Source organism: Hyposmocoma kahamanoa, unplaced genomic scaffold (assembly GCF_003589595.1).
Source record: "Hyposmocoma kahamanoa isolate Upper Pololo Valley unplaced genomic scaffold, ASM358959v1 202, whole genome shotgun sequence".
NCBI classification, from domain to species: domain Eukaryota; kingdom Metazoa; phylum Arthropoda; class Insecta; order Lepidoptera; family Cosmopterigidae; genus Hyposmocoma; species Hyposmocoma kahamanoa.
Window position 1 is genome coordinate 11,466,870 of NW_020653726.1, and position 18,925 is coordinate 11,485,794.

Here is an 18,925-nt window from a genome sequence, read left to right on the forward strand (position 1 = left end):
AGAACCTATTGCAATAAAACGGCAATTTCATACTTTAACCCCTAATAATATATTTATATGGCCTACATTTATTTCTCTTGTGAGTTTGGGTGTAATTTGTGGTTGTCTATGTGTGTGTCCATAGCACCCGCGACACAGGGTTTCCCTAGTGCGGGGCTATGTTGAGTGGGTGCGTTATTATTATTATTGTTATATATTTTTATAAAAACTAAGGCGACACGCCTGTCCATAACAGTTGCAGCACCACTCAGAGTTTCAAATCACGAAGATTTGAGAGTCACTGCTATTGCGCCCAAAGACATAAGTTGATAAGTCCCATGTGCTTGTAATTTCACCAGCACCTTTACTCTTCCGAACCGGAACGCAGTACTGCTCACATAACTGCTTGGCGGCAGAAATAGGTAAGGTTCTTCCCTGTACGTACTATTTTACAAAGAGCTCTACAGCTATTAAAATTACAGGCACATGGGACTTGTAACTTATGTCTCACGGTGACGGGCGTAGTGGCAGTGCCCCCGGATCTTTGCTTCTTTCTGTTGAAGTTGTTTCTTTATTGATTTAGAGCCGCTATCTATTGTAATTCTACCAAAATTTTTGTTCACAACGTTTATGCAAGAGCCTAGGGGCCAAACCTAAAAGCCAAACCAAAAACAAGTTAAAACATAGTAGAGTAGGTAGAATAGGTTTCGAAATACTTGTCCTGTTTTTTATTGGACTTTCAGGTTGAATAGTCAGGGGTCACTAGGCATGGCACTGATGGGTTGTGCCGTTAGTAAGAAAATTAAAACAAAACATTTCGTGATTGTCAAACGTTATGATAATATCAAAAGCTATTAAGGTTAATATCGTCGTCCAAATTATCAGATCAATGTAATAGCACCAAATACTTTGATTCGTTCGTATTTTGGTTTTATAAAGGCCGACCCACTGCTTTTTTCACGTGCTATTGATTTATGATTTTATAATATGCATTTATGAACCGCAATACACAGTTACATACACAGTGATGGGTTTTCGTTTTGAAAACGCTCGCCTCACGTGAAGGGCTTATTAAGTCTTTTCTGCTGCTGAGGTTCCTGGACATTTATTTAAAAAAATTTGAATCGTTCTCAAATTCCATTTTCCTTCACTACTCTTTCGTTTGTTTTATCCTTCATCACTACCTACTTTGAAACGAAAGGACGTGCCTATAAATCACAAATCACCTTATTGTCAAATCTTACGTCGATTACTATTAAAATTACATAATTATATAATTGAGGTGAATATTGTGTAATATATTATTTACATTTATGTCGAGTGTTTTATAATTATTGTATACTTTTTATTTAATTTTATTATTTGTCACTGCCTTTCTTTTCCTTTCTTATCATCTTTTACAATAAATCTTGTGGATCTAACCTTCTGCATTCTCCTTTCTTTAAGACTGGGCTTCACTTGCTTAATCCGTTAATGGAATCTTAATGAAACCTGCACGTCGGAGAGCACTGGAATTGTCCTATAAGGCCAATCCATAACGATTGATGATGATGATGATATCTGCATTGTCATAACTGCTATCTAAAACATAAAGAGTCAATCAACAGTTTGTCATAATTAGGCCATCGTAGCCTATTGTTTGCACTGTGGCTCACCCACAAATTGTGCGACAACGCTTCCAAAATCGCTCAAGACTTCGGTAGTTCCTATTTGTCTTTTTGAAACTTTACGGTCTGATTGTAAAACCATTTGTTACGGTTCTACTCTGGTGCTTTCCCAGCAGGTCGTTGGTTCTGTTTTCCCTATATAAATTAACAAAAGTAATCTCCAAACTTTATTTGAGGAGAAGGATTTTATTTTTATTGCTTTTGAATACTATGACCTGTGACTGTGACTACCCGAATCTATAATTTCTTAAAAAATATAATATTTTTACGACATCAAGTGATGAGACGAACAAGTCGCGCGCCAGGTGCTAAGTGACCCGCCTTTACATGGTAGTTGCAATGCCACTCAGAGCTTTAAATCGTAAAGATCTTAGGGGTACTACCACTGCGCTTGTCACCTTAAGACATAAGTTGACAATTCCTATGTGCCTTTAATTTCACCAGCACACAGAAAAAAAGGATTTCTACTAATAAGAAAGAGCAATATCTCAAAATATTTGCTAATTCTGAAAAAATATTTATTAAAAGTAATAAAATATTGTCATTACAAAAATACTGCTTATTTTTTTCTAATACAATTTTACTATTAACTTTATTCTAACTTTTAGATAAATACGTTCACTTCAAGATTTTATTTCATTTCTAATCAATTAATTGGACATTACTTACATCAAGAAATTTTTACCTCTTACATCAAATTTAAATAATCTTAAATGAATTCAAAATTTCTTGGGTATATTTTAAGAAAATATATTCTCAAACAAAAAAGAAGTAGTTTGCTATTCAGATTAGTATTCTAAATTCTAGAGTATATTCTTAAAGCAACATTTCGTTGCGTATTCATAGTCAATGGTGTCGTGACATGTCGCCGAAGGCGCACGCAGTAACGATTACTTTTACTTGTGCTTGTAATCATAAAAATCATAAACAGTCATTTATCCAAAGAAACAATACGTAGTATCGCTAGTTTGTTAGGGTGTTATTTTAGTCATAATTTAAGAAATTTGGTTTCAGCATGAAATCAAACTACACTTGTAACAAGCACAACTTTAATATGCAATTAGTTCCATCAGCCACTGCTAGATGGCATTAGCTGTACTCTGAAACGCGCTATAGTTTTGTTCACTTCAATAGTATAAAGTCATCTCATATATTTGAAATTGTTAATGCTTGCAGCGGGAGGCTGTAGCATTTATACGACACTAAATGTTACTCAAGTATATGAGAAGATTCCGTCCTATTTCTGCTACTTTAAGGTTTGGCACTGAACTGTGTGCTTTCACGCCAGTGAGACATACTGTCGGGTCCATAACCCTGTAAATTTACGCTTTTTGATATTAGAAAACATAAATCTTCAGTCAAATAATGAAGTACCTCTCAATTTTTAATTTTTTTTTCAAATCAAAATCGGACATTTCTAATAACAAATAAATATCTGTTGAATCTAGAGTGGCTTTATGACTTGAATTAATTAATTTGCTCTTGGATTAAATATTACTGTCTTATAACAAAAATACACTTTTGAGACGTTTTTTTACTATTATCAAGTAATTATTCTCTAGCGTCTATAGAGAGAGGACCGTTTTGTTGGATTTAATAAATTTGTCTTCATAAAAATAATTTTGTCTTTTTCTAAGTAATCTGTTTTTACCGTGCACCCTTACCCGGTACGTAATAATGCTCACACTGAAAATTAACAATAAAAAAAACGCTCTCCATCTGGGGTGCTATATGTACAAGAGATCTGCATCAAAGACAAAAACTATGCTGTCGGATTCTTCTCGACATGTGAAAAGCGTATGACAGAGTATCGCACGCATCCTACTCCATAAGCTGCATGGAGCTTATGCCTATAAGGGGCGACGCGCTTAATGGAGCAAATCGTATTTATCCTTTCGTAAGCAATGTGTCCAAATTGAAGATAATTCTGGTGAACTAAAGAACTTACTGTTAGAAGTAGTTACCACTAACTGTTTCATCCCGCAAGGCAGTGTCATAAGATGTATCCTGTTTATAATCCATATAATATTCCAATGATTTACCTAAAATATCAAACACGTTGTGTGTACTGTTTGCCAATGACGCATGACGTGCCATATTTAGGCCATACTAAAGTTTCAGGATTCTGATAAGTAAGACCGGATATTATGTTTATAATAGATTTATTGCTTTTCAAAGTATATGCCTTCACTATTTACTTTCGTTGGAACCATTGTGAATAGCAGTGGGACCAGTCTTCCGTAGGGACCTCTTCCATGACTTCGTGGAACGCATTCACAACCGCTTCCGGGTTTGTAAATCGTAAACCTAAGTTCATCTTTGATTTTTGGAAATAAAAAGAAGTCGCATTGTGCATGGTCTAGGCTGTATGGCGGATGGGTCATCAGCTCCACATTTGACGCCTTCAAATACGCATTCGTTACCTTAGCGGAATATAGAGGCTTCGCATGACGCGGTACACCCAAACTCAAGTGTGGACGCGTTCTGGTCATCATCATCATCAACCCTTTTATACGTCCCAGTGCAAGGCACTGGTCTACTTTCACACGAGGGTTTAGGCCATAGTCCGCCACTCTGGGCAAATGTGTTTCACACACACATTCACATGTTTTCCGAGGGTTGTGAACCTTCTTCAATGTGAAGGTTTCATCAAGTTGTTTGCCTTCACCGAAAAGCTCATGATAAATTTCAAATTAAATTTCGCACATAAATTCCGAGTAACTCAGAGGTGCGAGCCCAGATTCGTACCCACAACCCTCTGCTTGAGAGGCAGTAGGTCAAACCATTAGGCTACCACGGCTTTTGTTTGTATGTTCCAGTCTTTGTACTCATTGTTTATGTGGACCTATTGTCGAGTGATTTGATGTAAATACATATTGATATTGATGTTTTTATAAAAAGAAAAATTTTGCACTGACCTCACTGAGAATGTTAGCGATTGGTTAGAAGTGTTAGTAGCCAAATGCGTTAGAAGATCCGGTCTTGAGATATTTTCTCTCATTGTCGTGTTCACGACGTCCCCCTCATCCTTTTAACTTTTAGCAACTTTATAGCATTGAAAATAACAGAAATGTCAACGAAAAAATAAACACATTTTTGGAATTCTTTCTTTATAAATTCCTGTTATGTATAAAACAAAGTTGAAACGGAATGTCATAAGCCGAATTACTTTCCGGCCACAAATGCCTGTCATAACTGTGTCCGCCTTTGTCTACTTATTTTGTATATTTTTTTATGATATCAAGTGATAGGACGAATAAGTCGTGTGCCTGGTGGTAAGCGACGTAACTTACCAGCAGTTGCAACACCTTAGAGAGATTAGAGCTTTAATCGTGAAGATCTGAGGGGCACTATTTCTGCGCTTGGCACCTTGGGGCATAAAGTTGACAAAACCTTCGTTCCTGTAGTTTAACCAGAACTTTACCTTTCAAAACACAGTAATGCTCACATTCCTTGCTTGGAGGCAAGAATAGCTATGGTGGCAGTACTTCCCTGGACAAGTAGCTCTACACCACTGTACACATATTTGTACTAGAGGTGGGTGGTAAATAACGTCACGATGAAAAAATTACAGTGCTCAGCCATCAAATAGTATCACCGTGACTTTTTACGAAGGAACGACGTTGCAAAATTACATACATTGTAAGTACCTCCGTTCCACTGTCTCCGTCACTCACTTTACGACATACGACATATTTTACAAACAAAATTATGTGAGATCTTCGTTCTGTAGAGACTGATGACTGAGTTCGTTTTTATCTGCTCACGCGATGCGCTCCTCCTACCGCAAAATGGCGGCTATTTGGTTTCGCAAATTAGAAAAGGATTAAGTTTGAATACAAGTTTTTATAAATATAAATTATAATTCTGCATTGCTAAATAAATACCCTCCGTATTACCAACAAAAACATCTCAAATAAATTGCAGTAATACACCGTAAATCCTGCACTTATAAAGTTTGTAAAGTTTGTAAACATTTATATTCAGGGTAAACTTAAAAAACGCTACTTACGGTATGTTTTCAATAAATAAACACCGAAATCACCAGCCCAAACAATAACACACACGATTGTCGTGATGTATTTTTGAAATTGTATATTTTTTTAAATGACAGACCCAGGCATTAAAAACTTTATGGTTTGCTAGAGTAGTTACCGAAATAGCAATTAGTATTAGTTATTTTACCTGTTATTACTTCGATATTCGATAAATCGGTATAAAATCATCATCACCTCTAGGTGTGGTATTCGTCTACTTTTTAAATTCTAATGAAACAAGGTATAATTAGATCAGTGTAAATAGGTACCGTGTAAATATTGTAAATACAAATAAAATATTTGTAAAAATTGATCCAAAATAATAAACACGCCGCATGTTCTCATTAACGAATAACGTGACAGTCCTAAGCCTGTAAAACTGTGAAGGTTATTGCGGATCAACTATTGAAATGGAATTAAACGTTACTTCAAAGTGAGCAATAATAACGGCTATTAGAAAGTAGCCGTTTGCCGTAAGTGACAGGCGTAACAAAATCACGGTGATTTAGAATAGAATAGAATAGAATAGACATTTATTGCTACGCCACAACACTAAGATACAAAAAATATTTAAATCAGACAAACAAATCAAAATAAAAAGAATTAATACAAAAAATAAAAAATACATAAAACAAAAATAAAACAGCATAAAAGACAAAAAGAGAGAAAAAGCAAAAGACAAAATATAACGACTACAAATTGTTCTGTCATTTGCGCGGTTGTGGTGTACGCAAAAGGACTTCATTCACCTTATGCCACAGCCATAATTGACTGTGGTGCTGGTTTTCAATGAGCCTTGAATTTGTCACTGTGATTTTTTTGTACCTGGAACGATAGTCACGGTGATAGAAATATAACACTTTTCCTTATCTCTAATTTATACCTTTTCGAGTGTATATACTAGTAGTAACTGGTTGCTGACGGAAACGACAATAGGTCATTGTCAGCGCGCAAGCGATGCGATAAAATCAAAGGGTATTGTAATTGTATTGTATAGCACAGTTCGATTCTCACTGTCTCGTTTACACACTCAGACAGTTAAGAATCATGCGATGTTTTTTGATTATCTAGCTTTAACGAAAAATGGAAACATCGTGTCAAAACCTGCACATCTGCGGAAAATTCTCATAACTTTGCCTTAATTCTTAGAGTGGATCCGTGTCTAGTAGTCGCACATAATTATATGAGGTTCCGAGGTATATTGTAACTACATATTTACAGTGGCTTAATGAGGAGTCCAATGGACTTCTGATAATCCATAAATTAATGTACCAGACGTAGAGAATTTTGCTTTTCATTCACATAATCCTCTACAATATTAATGGACGTAATTTACAACTTTGGCAGCATAGAACCTGAAATTCTGAATAGAATTTTGTGGATAACTTTTTTCATCATAATTGCAAGTTACTTCCATTAGAGAAAAATGACATTATCCATGTCGTGATCATTTATTGCAATTAACTTTTCCTGCCGCATTTTTCGCAATTTTATGACTGTGGTCCTAGTTAAGCCGGGGTTCAAAAGATTTCAATACAATTCATTTGTATTCGTTACACCATAGAAAATAAATACGTAACATATTATATGGTGTATTATTGTTTCATTAAAGTAAGTTTTTTTAATATTAATAGCTTTGCCTACGCAGTTAGCCAATGAAAGTGTCGGGAAAGCAGAATTACAGATTGATGAAAAAGGATATGGTAGATTGGGTAAGTGGGTAGCTATTATATATCGCCATACATATTTAAAGTAAGTTATAGAACACATGTTAACCCATCACTCCTAATTTACTATACTTGCCAATTTCGACACGCATATAACATTGTTTGTTTATCTTTCAGTGTGATATCTCGATCACCGGTGTAAATAAGCAGGATTTATTACATTATTGACTTAATGCTGAGCCCATGTTATTTGTTAGTCCTGGCAGAGTGACAAAGTTACATATGCTGTTACCTATGGGGCTTCTGTTTCCATCGGTAATATAAGCGACGAGAAACAAAGCCCTAGCTTTTAATTTTTCATCTGCACAATAAAGTTGCGTTTTTGTTCGACAGATAGGAGTTGTGGAGGCCATTCTGTTTATTTATGAGTATCTTTTGCTACGTATGTACAAACTAGCCTGAAATGTCGTGGTGAAGTGTTATTTATTATTTGTAATGGAGTCCGTAATGTTGAGTTTGCATTTGTGATGACATTTGTCTTTATCTTTCAGTTTTAGCTTTCCCCGCGCCGATCTTCACTCCGTGATTTCAGATTTAACGCGTGTAACTCTTTCTTGTGTTTTATATTTCTAGATTTTCTTTACCTTGATAATCAATCAAATCATTGCGAAAAATGTTATAAATAATACTTTAAGTGTAAAGAATATTTTGCAGATTCTTTGTACAGTCTGAGTCCGAAGATATCTGACCCACTAAACGACGCTTTAGTTCTAAGATTTGAGCATAAGAGTGTGGAAAAAAGTGTTAAATTAATCATTTGCCTACGAATCGTAAACTTCAATTTATCATGTATATATAATTTATTATGTATCATTAGTGGAAGACATTTAAAGAAATTTTTAAAGCCAAGTTGATCATTCATCAACCTGTACTTGTTACAGAATACAAATTTTCACTTGTATTATTATGGCCACCGTGATCTAACGGTTTAATCTTGTTTGAGTCCTAACTAAATATAATTTTTTAGCTCCAGACAGCGTAACAAACGTCTTAAAATGTTAGTTTCTCGATGTGAACAACCCACAGATATTAGTGAATGAAATAAAAAATATTTTTTTTCTAACTTTGATAACTCTGCAAAGTGCGGCATATTAATAGAAGAAAAAAGCTTTGGAAGTAGGTAACCAAAAATAAAGTGTTAAGTGCAGAACGATTTCATGATTTGTTAATATAAATTAACAAATTGTAAGGATGCCGTATAACGAAAACTCATGGAACTTGACAAACACAACATATTTCTTTCACCACGTGTTACAACTCAAATTCTCAACCGCCAAAATCAATACGCCTCACACCAGCCAAGCGTTCCCTTTATCTACATTTCATTCTCCCGTGTTGCCATTGTATTTCAACCGATTTTATCAGACTTTTATCGTTTAGTTGAATCGATTTGTTTCATTAATAAAATTACTAACGAATTGTACAATTTTAGTGCTAAATTCAAAGAGACCTTACACTCGACCATCCCGATAACGTGTATGTCCCCATACACGCAGCTGGCGTAGACCTCACACTTGGCTAATTGTGGCATTTAATATAAACATAATCAACAGACTGTTATGTGTTTTGTAACTTTACATAGTAAATTTAGGTAATGTAAAATGTAAATAAGAATGTATAAAAATAATATATCAAAATTACATTAAACTACTGTAAATAAAAATTTTACTACAATCAACAAAACTTGATACATTTTCTTATCATTTCTAATTCAATGTAAAATGTAAATAAAAATAACAAAATTACATTAACAACTCTAAATAAAAATTCTACAACAAACAACAAAACTTGATACACTTTCTCGTCACTTCTAATTCATTGTAAAATAATTTATGTAAAATGTAAATAAAAATATAAAAATTGTGTACTAAATTACATTAAACAACTGTAAATATAGGAAATGAAACTATTTTTCCGGATTTAAATCGCGTATATTTGTTTTTTCAAACAAAACGACGTTACGGTCAACTGTGACCATGGGACCTGTAAAGGGCCCGAAACGTCGGTTTGTTTGAAAAAACAAATATACGCGATTTAAATCCGGAAAAATAGTTTCATTTCCTATGTGTAACAATCGCGAAAACCTAAGAACTCAACTGTAAATAAATAAAAATATCTACTGCAAACAACAAAACCTGATACACTTTCTTGCCATTTCTAATTCCATGTAAAATAATTTAAATTTATTAAGATCTTTAGATATAATTAGGAATTCTATATCTGTTAACAACCAAAATTAAGAATATTCATAAAACAGTCTGAATCAAAAGTCATGAATATTTTTTTGAATATTAAACCCTAAATCAATCAATATTTATTGCAATTAAAAGAAGTGCTTCTTTTGCGAACCAATCAATTCTCGCTATTGTAGTAAAGTACGAACCAATCAATTCTCGCTGCTATAAACATTTGCGAACCAATCATTTCTCGCTCTTATGTGTGTAAATAAACGAACCATTCAATTCTCGCTTTTCTTCGACTAATCATAATCAGGAAGGCATAGAAGTGAACCAATCAATTCTCGCTCCTGACCTGAAACAAAACAAAGTGTACTGTACATAATCTCTTAAATGGCCTCAACAACTTATGATATATACTAGGTATTTACATAGTGTTATCTCGATGTTGTAATTACAAAAGACTAGGTACTTTGACTCCTTAAAAGTAATTTCCTCTGTTCAGAACCTGTACCATCATTATTAATGTCCAGTGCCGTTATGTGTATCCATGGCTTGACATTCAGTCTGCTGCCACCGTTGTATTACGCTTACCTTTGTACCCTCAAATCCAGGAATAGGCGCTACCTTGTAGCGATCATTCCCGAGTCACATTCGTTGACCTTTTTTAACCATATGTCAATTGGCTGATTTTTAGTACAGGGGTTGGTTTCTGGAATAATATTCTTATAATCCAGACTTGTTATGAGGGTGTGCACCCTGGTCTATAGGCTGTGACGACATACCACGATAAGTAAGATAATAAGTTTTTTTTTGATCCCTTTAGAATACCGCACTAGCAAATGGCCACTATAGATTTACCACCATGGTTGTCGTCATCAGCATCGTATACTCGCACGCCATACCTTGCTTGACATTAAGATTGATTGACAAAATGTGTTATCGGTCTTTCAAATAATTTAAGAGATCTATCTACCTAATCTTTTACTATGATTATTATTGAGTACCCAATTGTCTAAGGTTATATAACACTCACTTTTTAATCAATCGCAGTTAGGCACATAAAAATAGCATTGATCTTCGTTTCAATGTAAAATTGCGATTAAATATCAATTTCGGCCTAATAATACCAAGATCTCAGCAAAGGTTAACGAACAAATGGATATACGATCATACAAATATTTTTAAAATAACAGATTGGTATGTCTTACGCTATTTTGCGCTGGTGATTCCACTTCCGACTTGTAAGGATGCCGTATAACGAAAACTCGTGAAACTTGACAAACACAATATATTTCTTTTACCACGCGTTACAACTCAAATTCTCAACCGCCAAAAACAATATGCCTCACACCAGGCAAGCGTTCCCTTTATCTACATTTCATTCTCCTGTGTTGCCATTTTATTTCAACCGATTTCATCCGATTTTTATCGCTTAGTTTCATTAATAAAATTGCTAACGAATTGTACAAATTTTAGTGGCAAATTCAAAGAGACCTTACAAAATATAATATACCCACCCTACGTATTATTAAGAATCGTTTACCTAAAGAGGCTAAAGACACCAGAGCCAAGCTTACCCGACATTATATCGAAGATAACCCGGACGTCAGCCTGTATGGGATTAGTGTGGCTCTCAAACAACTCAAGAATAACAAAGCGGCGGGCAATGATGGAATCACAACAGAAATTCTGAGAGCGGGCGGCAAGCCGATACTTAAAGTCCCCCAGAACCTTTTCAATTCTGTCATCGTCGAAGGTCAAACGCCGAAGGCATGGGGCAGAAGCGAGGTCGTCCTGTTCTTCAAAAAGGGTGATAAAACAGTCTTGAAGAACTATCGGCCAATTTCGCTTCCCCTGTGATATCTCCGAAACTGTTCACTGCTGCGTTAGAGGATATTTTCATGCTTCTGGACTGGAAAGGACTTGGCATCAACATCAATGGCGAGTATCTAACACACCTTCGATTTGCCGATGATATAGTTCTTATGGCAGAGACCTGGGAGACCTGAACACAATGTTCGAAGATCCCAAAGAGTGGGTTTCCCAAAGAGTGGGTCTTAAGATGAACATGGACAAGACGAAGATCATGTCGAGCCTGTCGAGGAGCCTGCATTACGAATTAGTAGTAGCTTTTCCTAAATTTGATGATTTACAGTTTTAGTAGCAGTAGAACGACTTGTAAAAGAGTTCGTCTAGGCAAACAGTACCATCTTACCTATTTCTGCTGCTAAACAGTAATTTAAACACTACTGCGTTTCGGTTTTTAAGGGTAAGGGTGCTGGTGAAACTACAAGCATTTGGACTTTTCAACTCAAGTCTCAAGGTGGTGGGTGAAGTGGCAGTGCCCCTCAGATATTTGTGATTTAAAGTTCTGAGCGGCACAGCTCCTGTTATGGACAGACGTGTCGCTTACCATGAGGCGCATGTCTTGCTCATCCCGTCACTTGATATCATAAAAAAATAAAAATGCTATAACTTGAACCTTTTCAAGGGGAGTGAATAGGTATTATTCAGGTATGTATGCCACATCGTTGACCTCATCGTCACTTTCCATCAGGTGAGATGGAAGTCGAATGAGTCGATTAAGTGAAAAAAGTGTATAATTACCGGGTGGAGGTCCAGTGTGGCCTATCCAGTAGGAGACAGGCGTAACAGTATGTATTGTGCAAGCACCCAAACATTCTCTCTGTATATTTTTAGTGCAAAGGGTATGTTGACCCACATAAATTTATTCTATCCGTACTAGCAAACGCGCCAATTCGCACCCACTCGTGGTGTTCCATATACGAGTATGTTTAGTAGCTCAAAACGACCACCGAATGTGTTTATACCTCATTATGCTTGCGAAGCGCTATTAGTGTAACGATCTGAGTGTTTCGTGTAATAATTATTACAATTAGCCATTACATCAAGACGGTGCAAGCAAATTTGGTGTTAGTGGGACTTTTTAAATGACTTGCTAAATGTAACTAGTTAATATAGAAGAAAGGACAAGTAAAAATATAAATTTTCTGCCTTGAACTCATTTAGATAAAGGTAGAAAATTTAATCGAAGGCCACGTTCTGAGGGATCGCACCCAGGGGGCTGGTAATATTTCCCCTTGTAAAGTTGTTGAGGAGTTTCTCCTGTGGCCCCCAGGGAACCAAGCTTCCCATCATAAAATACACAAAGGTGTAGTTTATGAGTTAATATTAAGTGTCCAATTGCCTAACATCCAATACTTTAATGCTTCACGTAATATGTTCTCTCTAGTTTTACTTTAATAAGTGAAGGGCATATAGTTAATAACACATTAAATTCAAAGATCTAGTACAGAAGTTGTTATGCTTTAGAGTTCTTAGGTTTTCGTGATTGTTACACATAGGAAATGAAACTATTTTGCCGGATTTACATCGCGTATACATATTTGTTTTTTCAAACCAACCAACGTTTTGGGCCCTTTACAGGTCCCATGGTCACGGTTGACTGAGGTGGTACAGTCATCAACCAGTTATGTCTAATATTAATGCAAACCATTTTATTTTTTATTATAGTTACAAAAGTTATTAATTAAATACCTTATTTTTAATTTTACAAAGAAACATTTCAATTTACGCTACATTACGTTTTACATATTATTTCATTGAATGAATTTTTATTAGGTTACATTTATTATTAATTAATAATAGAAATTAGAATAAATTAAAACATATCAATTGGTACTGCAGTCTTATGTCTGTTTGGCATTTTTCATTAGAGGAAATACTGGATCCCAAACTGGTGGTTTGTTTGAAAAAACAAATATACGCGATTTAAATCCGGAAAAATAGTTTCATTTCCTATTTGTTATACTTTGTTTACGCATTTAACCACAATCTCGCCTTATAGTAAATGACGATGTGTTCGAAGATGGAGCATGCTCGTCATGCATGCGTGCATGCCGAGTATGTAGTCTCATTTTTTGGGGAACAGACCAGGTAGAGACTTGCACAGTAGAGGACGCAAAACGTTTGGTATGGTTTGGTAGTTTATCGACAATATGAGAATGTGATCCGCCCACGTCTTATTCCGCGAAAATGAAATTCCTCTCCATATCGGAGAAAATTGTAGGTTTACATATCTTGTTTCATAAATTTATTTACATTACTTTATTGTTGTAATAAGTAACTAATTTATGAAAAATAAACGGTTCTCGTTTAATTCGATCATGATCGAGTTGCTACATTTTCGGTGAATGTGTAAATATATATAGATAAACTTTATATACTAATTCACGAAAGTATCATGGCATGAAGATACATGGTATAAATATATATGCTGCATTATCTGAGTGTATTGCGACATAGTATGCACAGGGACACAGCAATCGTTAAAAGCTTCGTATCCGTTACGCCACAATGTTTAAAAACTTATTACCTAAATATAGCATCTGAATTGCTTGACATTCTATATACAGAACATATTTACTTAGAGCCAGTTGTCACTTCAAATGTGGTGGAATTCGGTTTATTGTATACTTAATGTGCTTTACAAAATGATAAATATTAGCTAATGTTATCACGTATGTTAGAGCGCTGTGCACACGGTACATCTTATACGCGTCGACTACGCGCATTTCAAAAACGCTAGTTTATCTGGACGTATACTCGCCGCAACCGCGATGTAGCGCATCGATTCAAACGCGCGCAAACGTCGCGTTGCAAGAAGCTTATAGGAGTTTGCACTTAGAATTTTATGTAGTTGCTTCATTTAAAAAAACTAACTGAAATTAACAAACAAAACTAAATTTAAAACTATGTTTTGTCTAAATGCGCGATACATATGCGCGAATACGCCGTGTGCATAGGCTCTGGTCCTAATGAGATGTAAAATAAAAAGTGAATTATATTACTATAGAGCTGGCATATTCGCCGTCTCAATTATACAGCTTGGCTTGCAAATACATTATAGTAGGCTCGACCATCGCCAGGGGCTGCCGATAAGGCGAGTGCCACTGCGCTGTTGACGCTCGTAGTGACGTCACGTTAGGCCGTGTGTCCTCCCGCTCGTCTCGCCCCGAGCGCGTATAGGATCGCAACGTGTTATTTTCTAATTTATTAGAGAAACGATTTACTAAGCTATTTACGAATTGCAATAACTAGTTCGATCATGGTTTCTTTGTTTACCAATATTAGGTCAGTTGACAATTCAAACTGGGTGAGGACGCAGAAGGGGTGGCGCTGTTGTAGTTTGAATCTGTTTAGTCTAATCAGTCCTTTGGCGTAGTCCTATGATATGATGGTCGTTGGTAGAGTTGCGAAAATAACCAGTGAAGTGTAATGTAAAAGGGCGTTTTGTGAGAGTTACTTGGAACGTGAAAATCCGAGCGCGGCTGTTCCAAGTGAACTTGCTGCCGGACCTTTGAAATCTATTTGAACCGGATCCACCTTTTGTACTTTCGAACTAATTACTGTGAAAAGTGGACAAACGAATTAATTGCAACTTTATTTCATTACCGACTAAACGAATTGATAATGAAAAGTGAATGGGCCAATTATCAAATAATTCCTGACCAAATCAGTTACGAGGGTGTTTCTCTCAACGTTATATTCCAACATAAAACACCAAGTTTTTTTTATAATATCAAATTACGGGACGAACAAGCCGTGCGCCTGATGTTAATCTACACGCCTGTCCATAACAGTTGCAGTGCCACTCAGAGCTTTAAATCGCAAATACCTGAGGGGTACTGCCACTGCGCCCATCACCCTGAATCATAAGTAGACAAGTACCATGAGCCTGATAAATAGTTAAGGTGGTAGCACTACCCTGGACGAGCTCTTTCACAAAGAGCTCTACTGCTACCAAATTTTAATTAGAAAGTTGTAATTAAATTTAAACTATGATCAGGTACTGCATAGGACATAATAAGTTGCGCAAGATGAATCTTGCCTCGTTGGCGTTGCGGTATCCAGACTTCGGTCACCTTGCCAAGCGGCGTTCAATGTTGCCAATAAACTTAACATTGTTGCTGTGCATTGTGTTATACCATGGATTAAAGTTGATGATGTCTTAGGCTACGCTACATATCTTTCATATATGGTGTTCCCAAGGGTAGTACATTTGTCTTTAAGTTTTTTTCAATGTATATTAATGACTTAAAAGAAAACTTACTATTGCTATAATAATTGTCCATCGTAACACTGAAGTGCCCGTTCACATAAGAACTCTAAGATTATAATGACTCACAGTTTGGCTTGCGAGTGATCTCCTTACCCTCAAAGTAGATAAAATAAATTTGTTATCCTTGCACCATTACTAATTTCATAATCACAGTGCACAATATCAAAAACCAACACATACATCGAATCGGCGAAAAGTTGCACCCAAAAATTAATAATATGTTTTGAAAATACTAAGATTTGGTGCCGACATCTCAGTTTTGAAAATAGAGTCTTAATTAAAATAATAAATGCGCTAGCGCAATCTAAAACTTCATACTGTTTTACAACCTGGGGAGCATCTGGTAGGAGCATTGATATTGCGCCTTGAAGACCACGAAGAGCAATTCTTGTGGTTGTAGCGTATAAAATATAAGTTTTAATAGACCTCTGTGTATGAAATATTTGAAGACCTCGGTCCCCAACAGTACTGTACTGTATAGTTGAACTGTAGGTACTGTAGTGTAGGCGGTACTCTGAGAGTAGAAACAGTGGCTGAATGAACATAGGTTTGTGTTTAGAATGGTATTAAAAAAATAAGATGTAAAACATCTCGGTTGTTCTAGACGAGGCTTCGATCAGTAAAGATGAAATAAATATTTATTCATGGAAATATCCCAGTTTTGTGTTTAAAAGTACCTCTACGCAAGCCCAAGTCTACGTTCCCTGTTATAGTACTGAATGGGGAGGTACCGGATTGGATTCTCGGTAGGACCAATTTGGAGAAAAGAACTTTACTAAATTGATACGGGGTTCAAAGTACAGGGAATTCCCTAGTTTGAGACTCTTGACTTAGAAAATTTTTCAACTTGAGTACTGTGTACTCCGCTTTAACACTCACAAGTAGCATGTCGTCTAAATCCATCCAAGGACAGAAGGAGAATTGGAGAACTGAGTGAAAATGTGAGATTCAAAATTGCTTTACTAAATCATCTGTTTCAGTATTAGTTCTCCATTGTACAACAAAATCAATAAACAACTATAGTGTATCATACAGGGAGGTAAATTCAGTCTCTGAGTGGCTTCGTATTGTGAAGAGACTCTATAGGCTTAAACGAAATGAGCGTCATGGTAGTTTGTCACGTAGGATGTGTCCGATTCTTTTACTTAAAAAAATATTTTGTTCAGCGATAACATGATATTATATCTTTATTAGGTACTCCCGATGATTAAGATTCAGAATACAACGCAAGTCAACAACAATATGCATTACAACACAATCAAATTACAACTATATTTAAAAACAAGACACAGAGGAAAAGCATAAGAAGCATTGTAAGTCAATGGAAGCATACAAAATAATTACAGTCTTTTTCAGACAAGTCATTCAAATAGCAAAGTTAAAATTGGAAAAGAACGGGTTTGTTTTTCTTTTTATTAAAACAAATTCCGCGTGCTGGCAGGAACGGCTTCACAAACGGTAAAAAAGGCCAAAGATAAATACTGGTTATTTGATTGAAAACATGTCAATTAGTTGAAATGGAATTATATAATTTCAGAGGTTAATTGAAATTGCTAAAGCAAATAAAATAAAACAAAATGTTTTACTCGTGTAAACTTCGGTGGAAACGATGTTACATCGAAAATATGCATCTTATCTCTCGTTACTACAGAATTCAATTCTGGGGGTCAAGGTACCTTAGTTCTTCATTCCACTTTGTCTTTTTGGGTACGCCCTGATAGACCGAGCTTATTCCCATCTGCACATATTGAATTGTTACTGTAAATTAACTAAGTCCTAGCCTAACTTGATGAGTTAAGTTTGTCGTTGCCTTCTCCCGGCTTATGTCATAGACATTGAGGACTAGCACGAAATAAATTTACATTATTAATGTTAATCAATATTTTTAACCTATCTACTGCTGAACACAGGTCTGTTTTAAAAAATCGGGCTTCGCCATAGTTCCCCACGTCCAATGCAGTAGCGGGACTTGTGTCGTCATGATTACGAAAAGTTTCATTAACTTCCGAGATGCATGTTTCAAAACGATGATATCCTTCACTTTTGAAGAACGATTATTACTAAATTAAACAAGATTCACAAATAATTGAGTGGTGCTGGTCACTCAGTCAGCATCAAACCTAGGACATCCGACTGTAATAGACTGTACTAGTTCTCCCAACTATTTAGTAGACTCTCCTGAAAATCTCCCTAGTGCTATGTAAAATTACACTGGGGTTCTATGTTTAATGTGACATTGTAATATGTTACTGACTCATACAAAGGAGTTAGTGAAGGGAAATCAAAGACACAGTACCCGAAAATGTAGTGTTAGATCGATTGACTTAACTTTATATGTTCTCTGCTTTGCGGTTTCGGTAATCTCGGTAATTTCGGTTTGCGGTAATATATCGGTCTCAGAGTTGCAAATATATTAGATTCTCACTTTGGATTCAATTAATTTTGAATACATATATATTATTCTATTGCTAAATGTGTTCAATATTGTAGTAAAAGTTCCGTATAGCAAGGCGCATGACGCTTTACTGTAAATGCTAAAAGTTAAATATATGTCTTTGGAACAATCGATGAAAATCGCTACCTTCTGATACATATCCCAGAGAATACACAATTTACCGAGTCCGCAACTGGACCCTTGATACTTACCCTGAATAGCAGAGTAGAGTGACAAATTTATTTCCAAATTCCGGCGACATTAACTAGTTAATATATATATATATATAAAACAGATGATTTAGTAAAGCAATTTTGAATCTCACATTTTCACTCAGTTCTCCAATTCTCCTTCTGTCCTTGGATGTATTTAGACGACATGCTACTTGTGAGTGTTAAAGCGGAGTACCCAGTACTCAAGTTGAAAAATCTTCTAATATATATATATATATTAGAAGTAAAGCTCCTTGTGAAAAAAATTGTCAAGGGAAGTAGTGCCACCTCACCTATTTCTGCCGCCAAGCGTTAACGTGAGCATTACTGCATTCTGTTTTGAAGGGTAAATAAAGGTGCTTGTGAAATTACTATTCTACTATTCGTTTATTCGGAATATGCTGGCGTTGCCAATAATATAGTAAAATAAGATATTGTTCTTTTGTTTCAGGTTTGTTCATCTCAGCGCACGAGCTGTGAGTGGGTGCCACCAAACTCGACTCTTTTGGACGTTCTCAAAAACAACTTCGATGACGAGCATATCTAA

The 18,925-nt window shown here is 35.7% G+C and overlaps 1 protein-coding gene across 1 annotated transcript in view; it reads left to right on the plus strand.

Annotated features, from left to right (window-relative positions):
* Nucleotides 1–18,925, plus strand: part of LOC113227126 (thyrostimulin beta-5 subunit-like) — a 32,025-nt gene extending 13,100 nt beyond the window's left edge. Inside the window, exon 3 of the mRNA XM_026460004.1 lies at nt 18,830–18,925. Within this exon, the coding sequence (XP_026315789.1) occupies nt 18,830–18,925 (96 nt within the window). The remainder of the gene's footprint in view (nt 1–18,829) is intronic.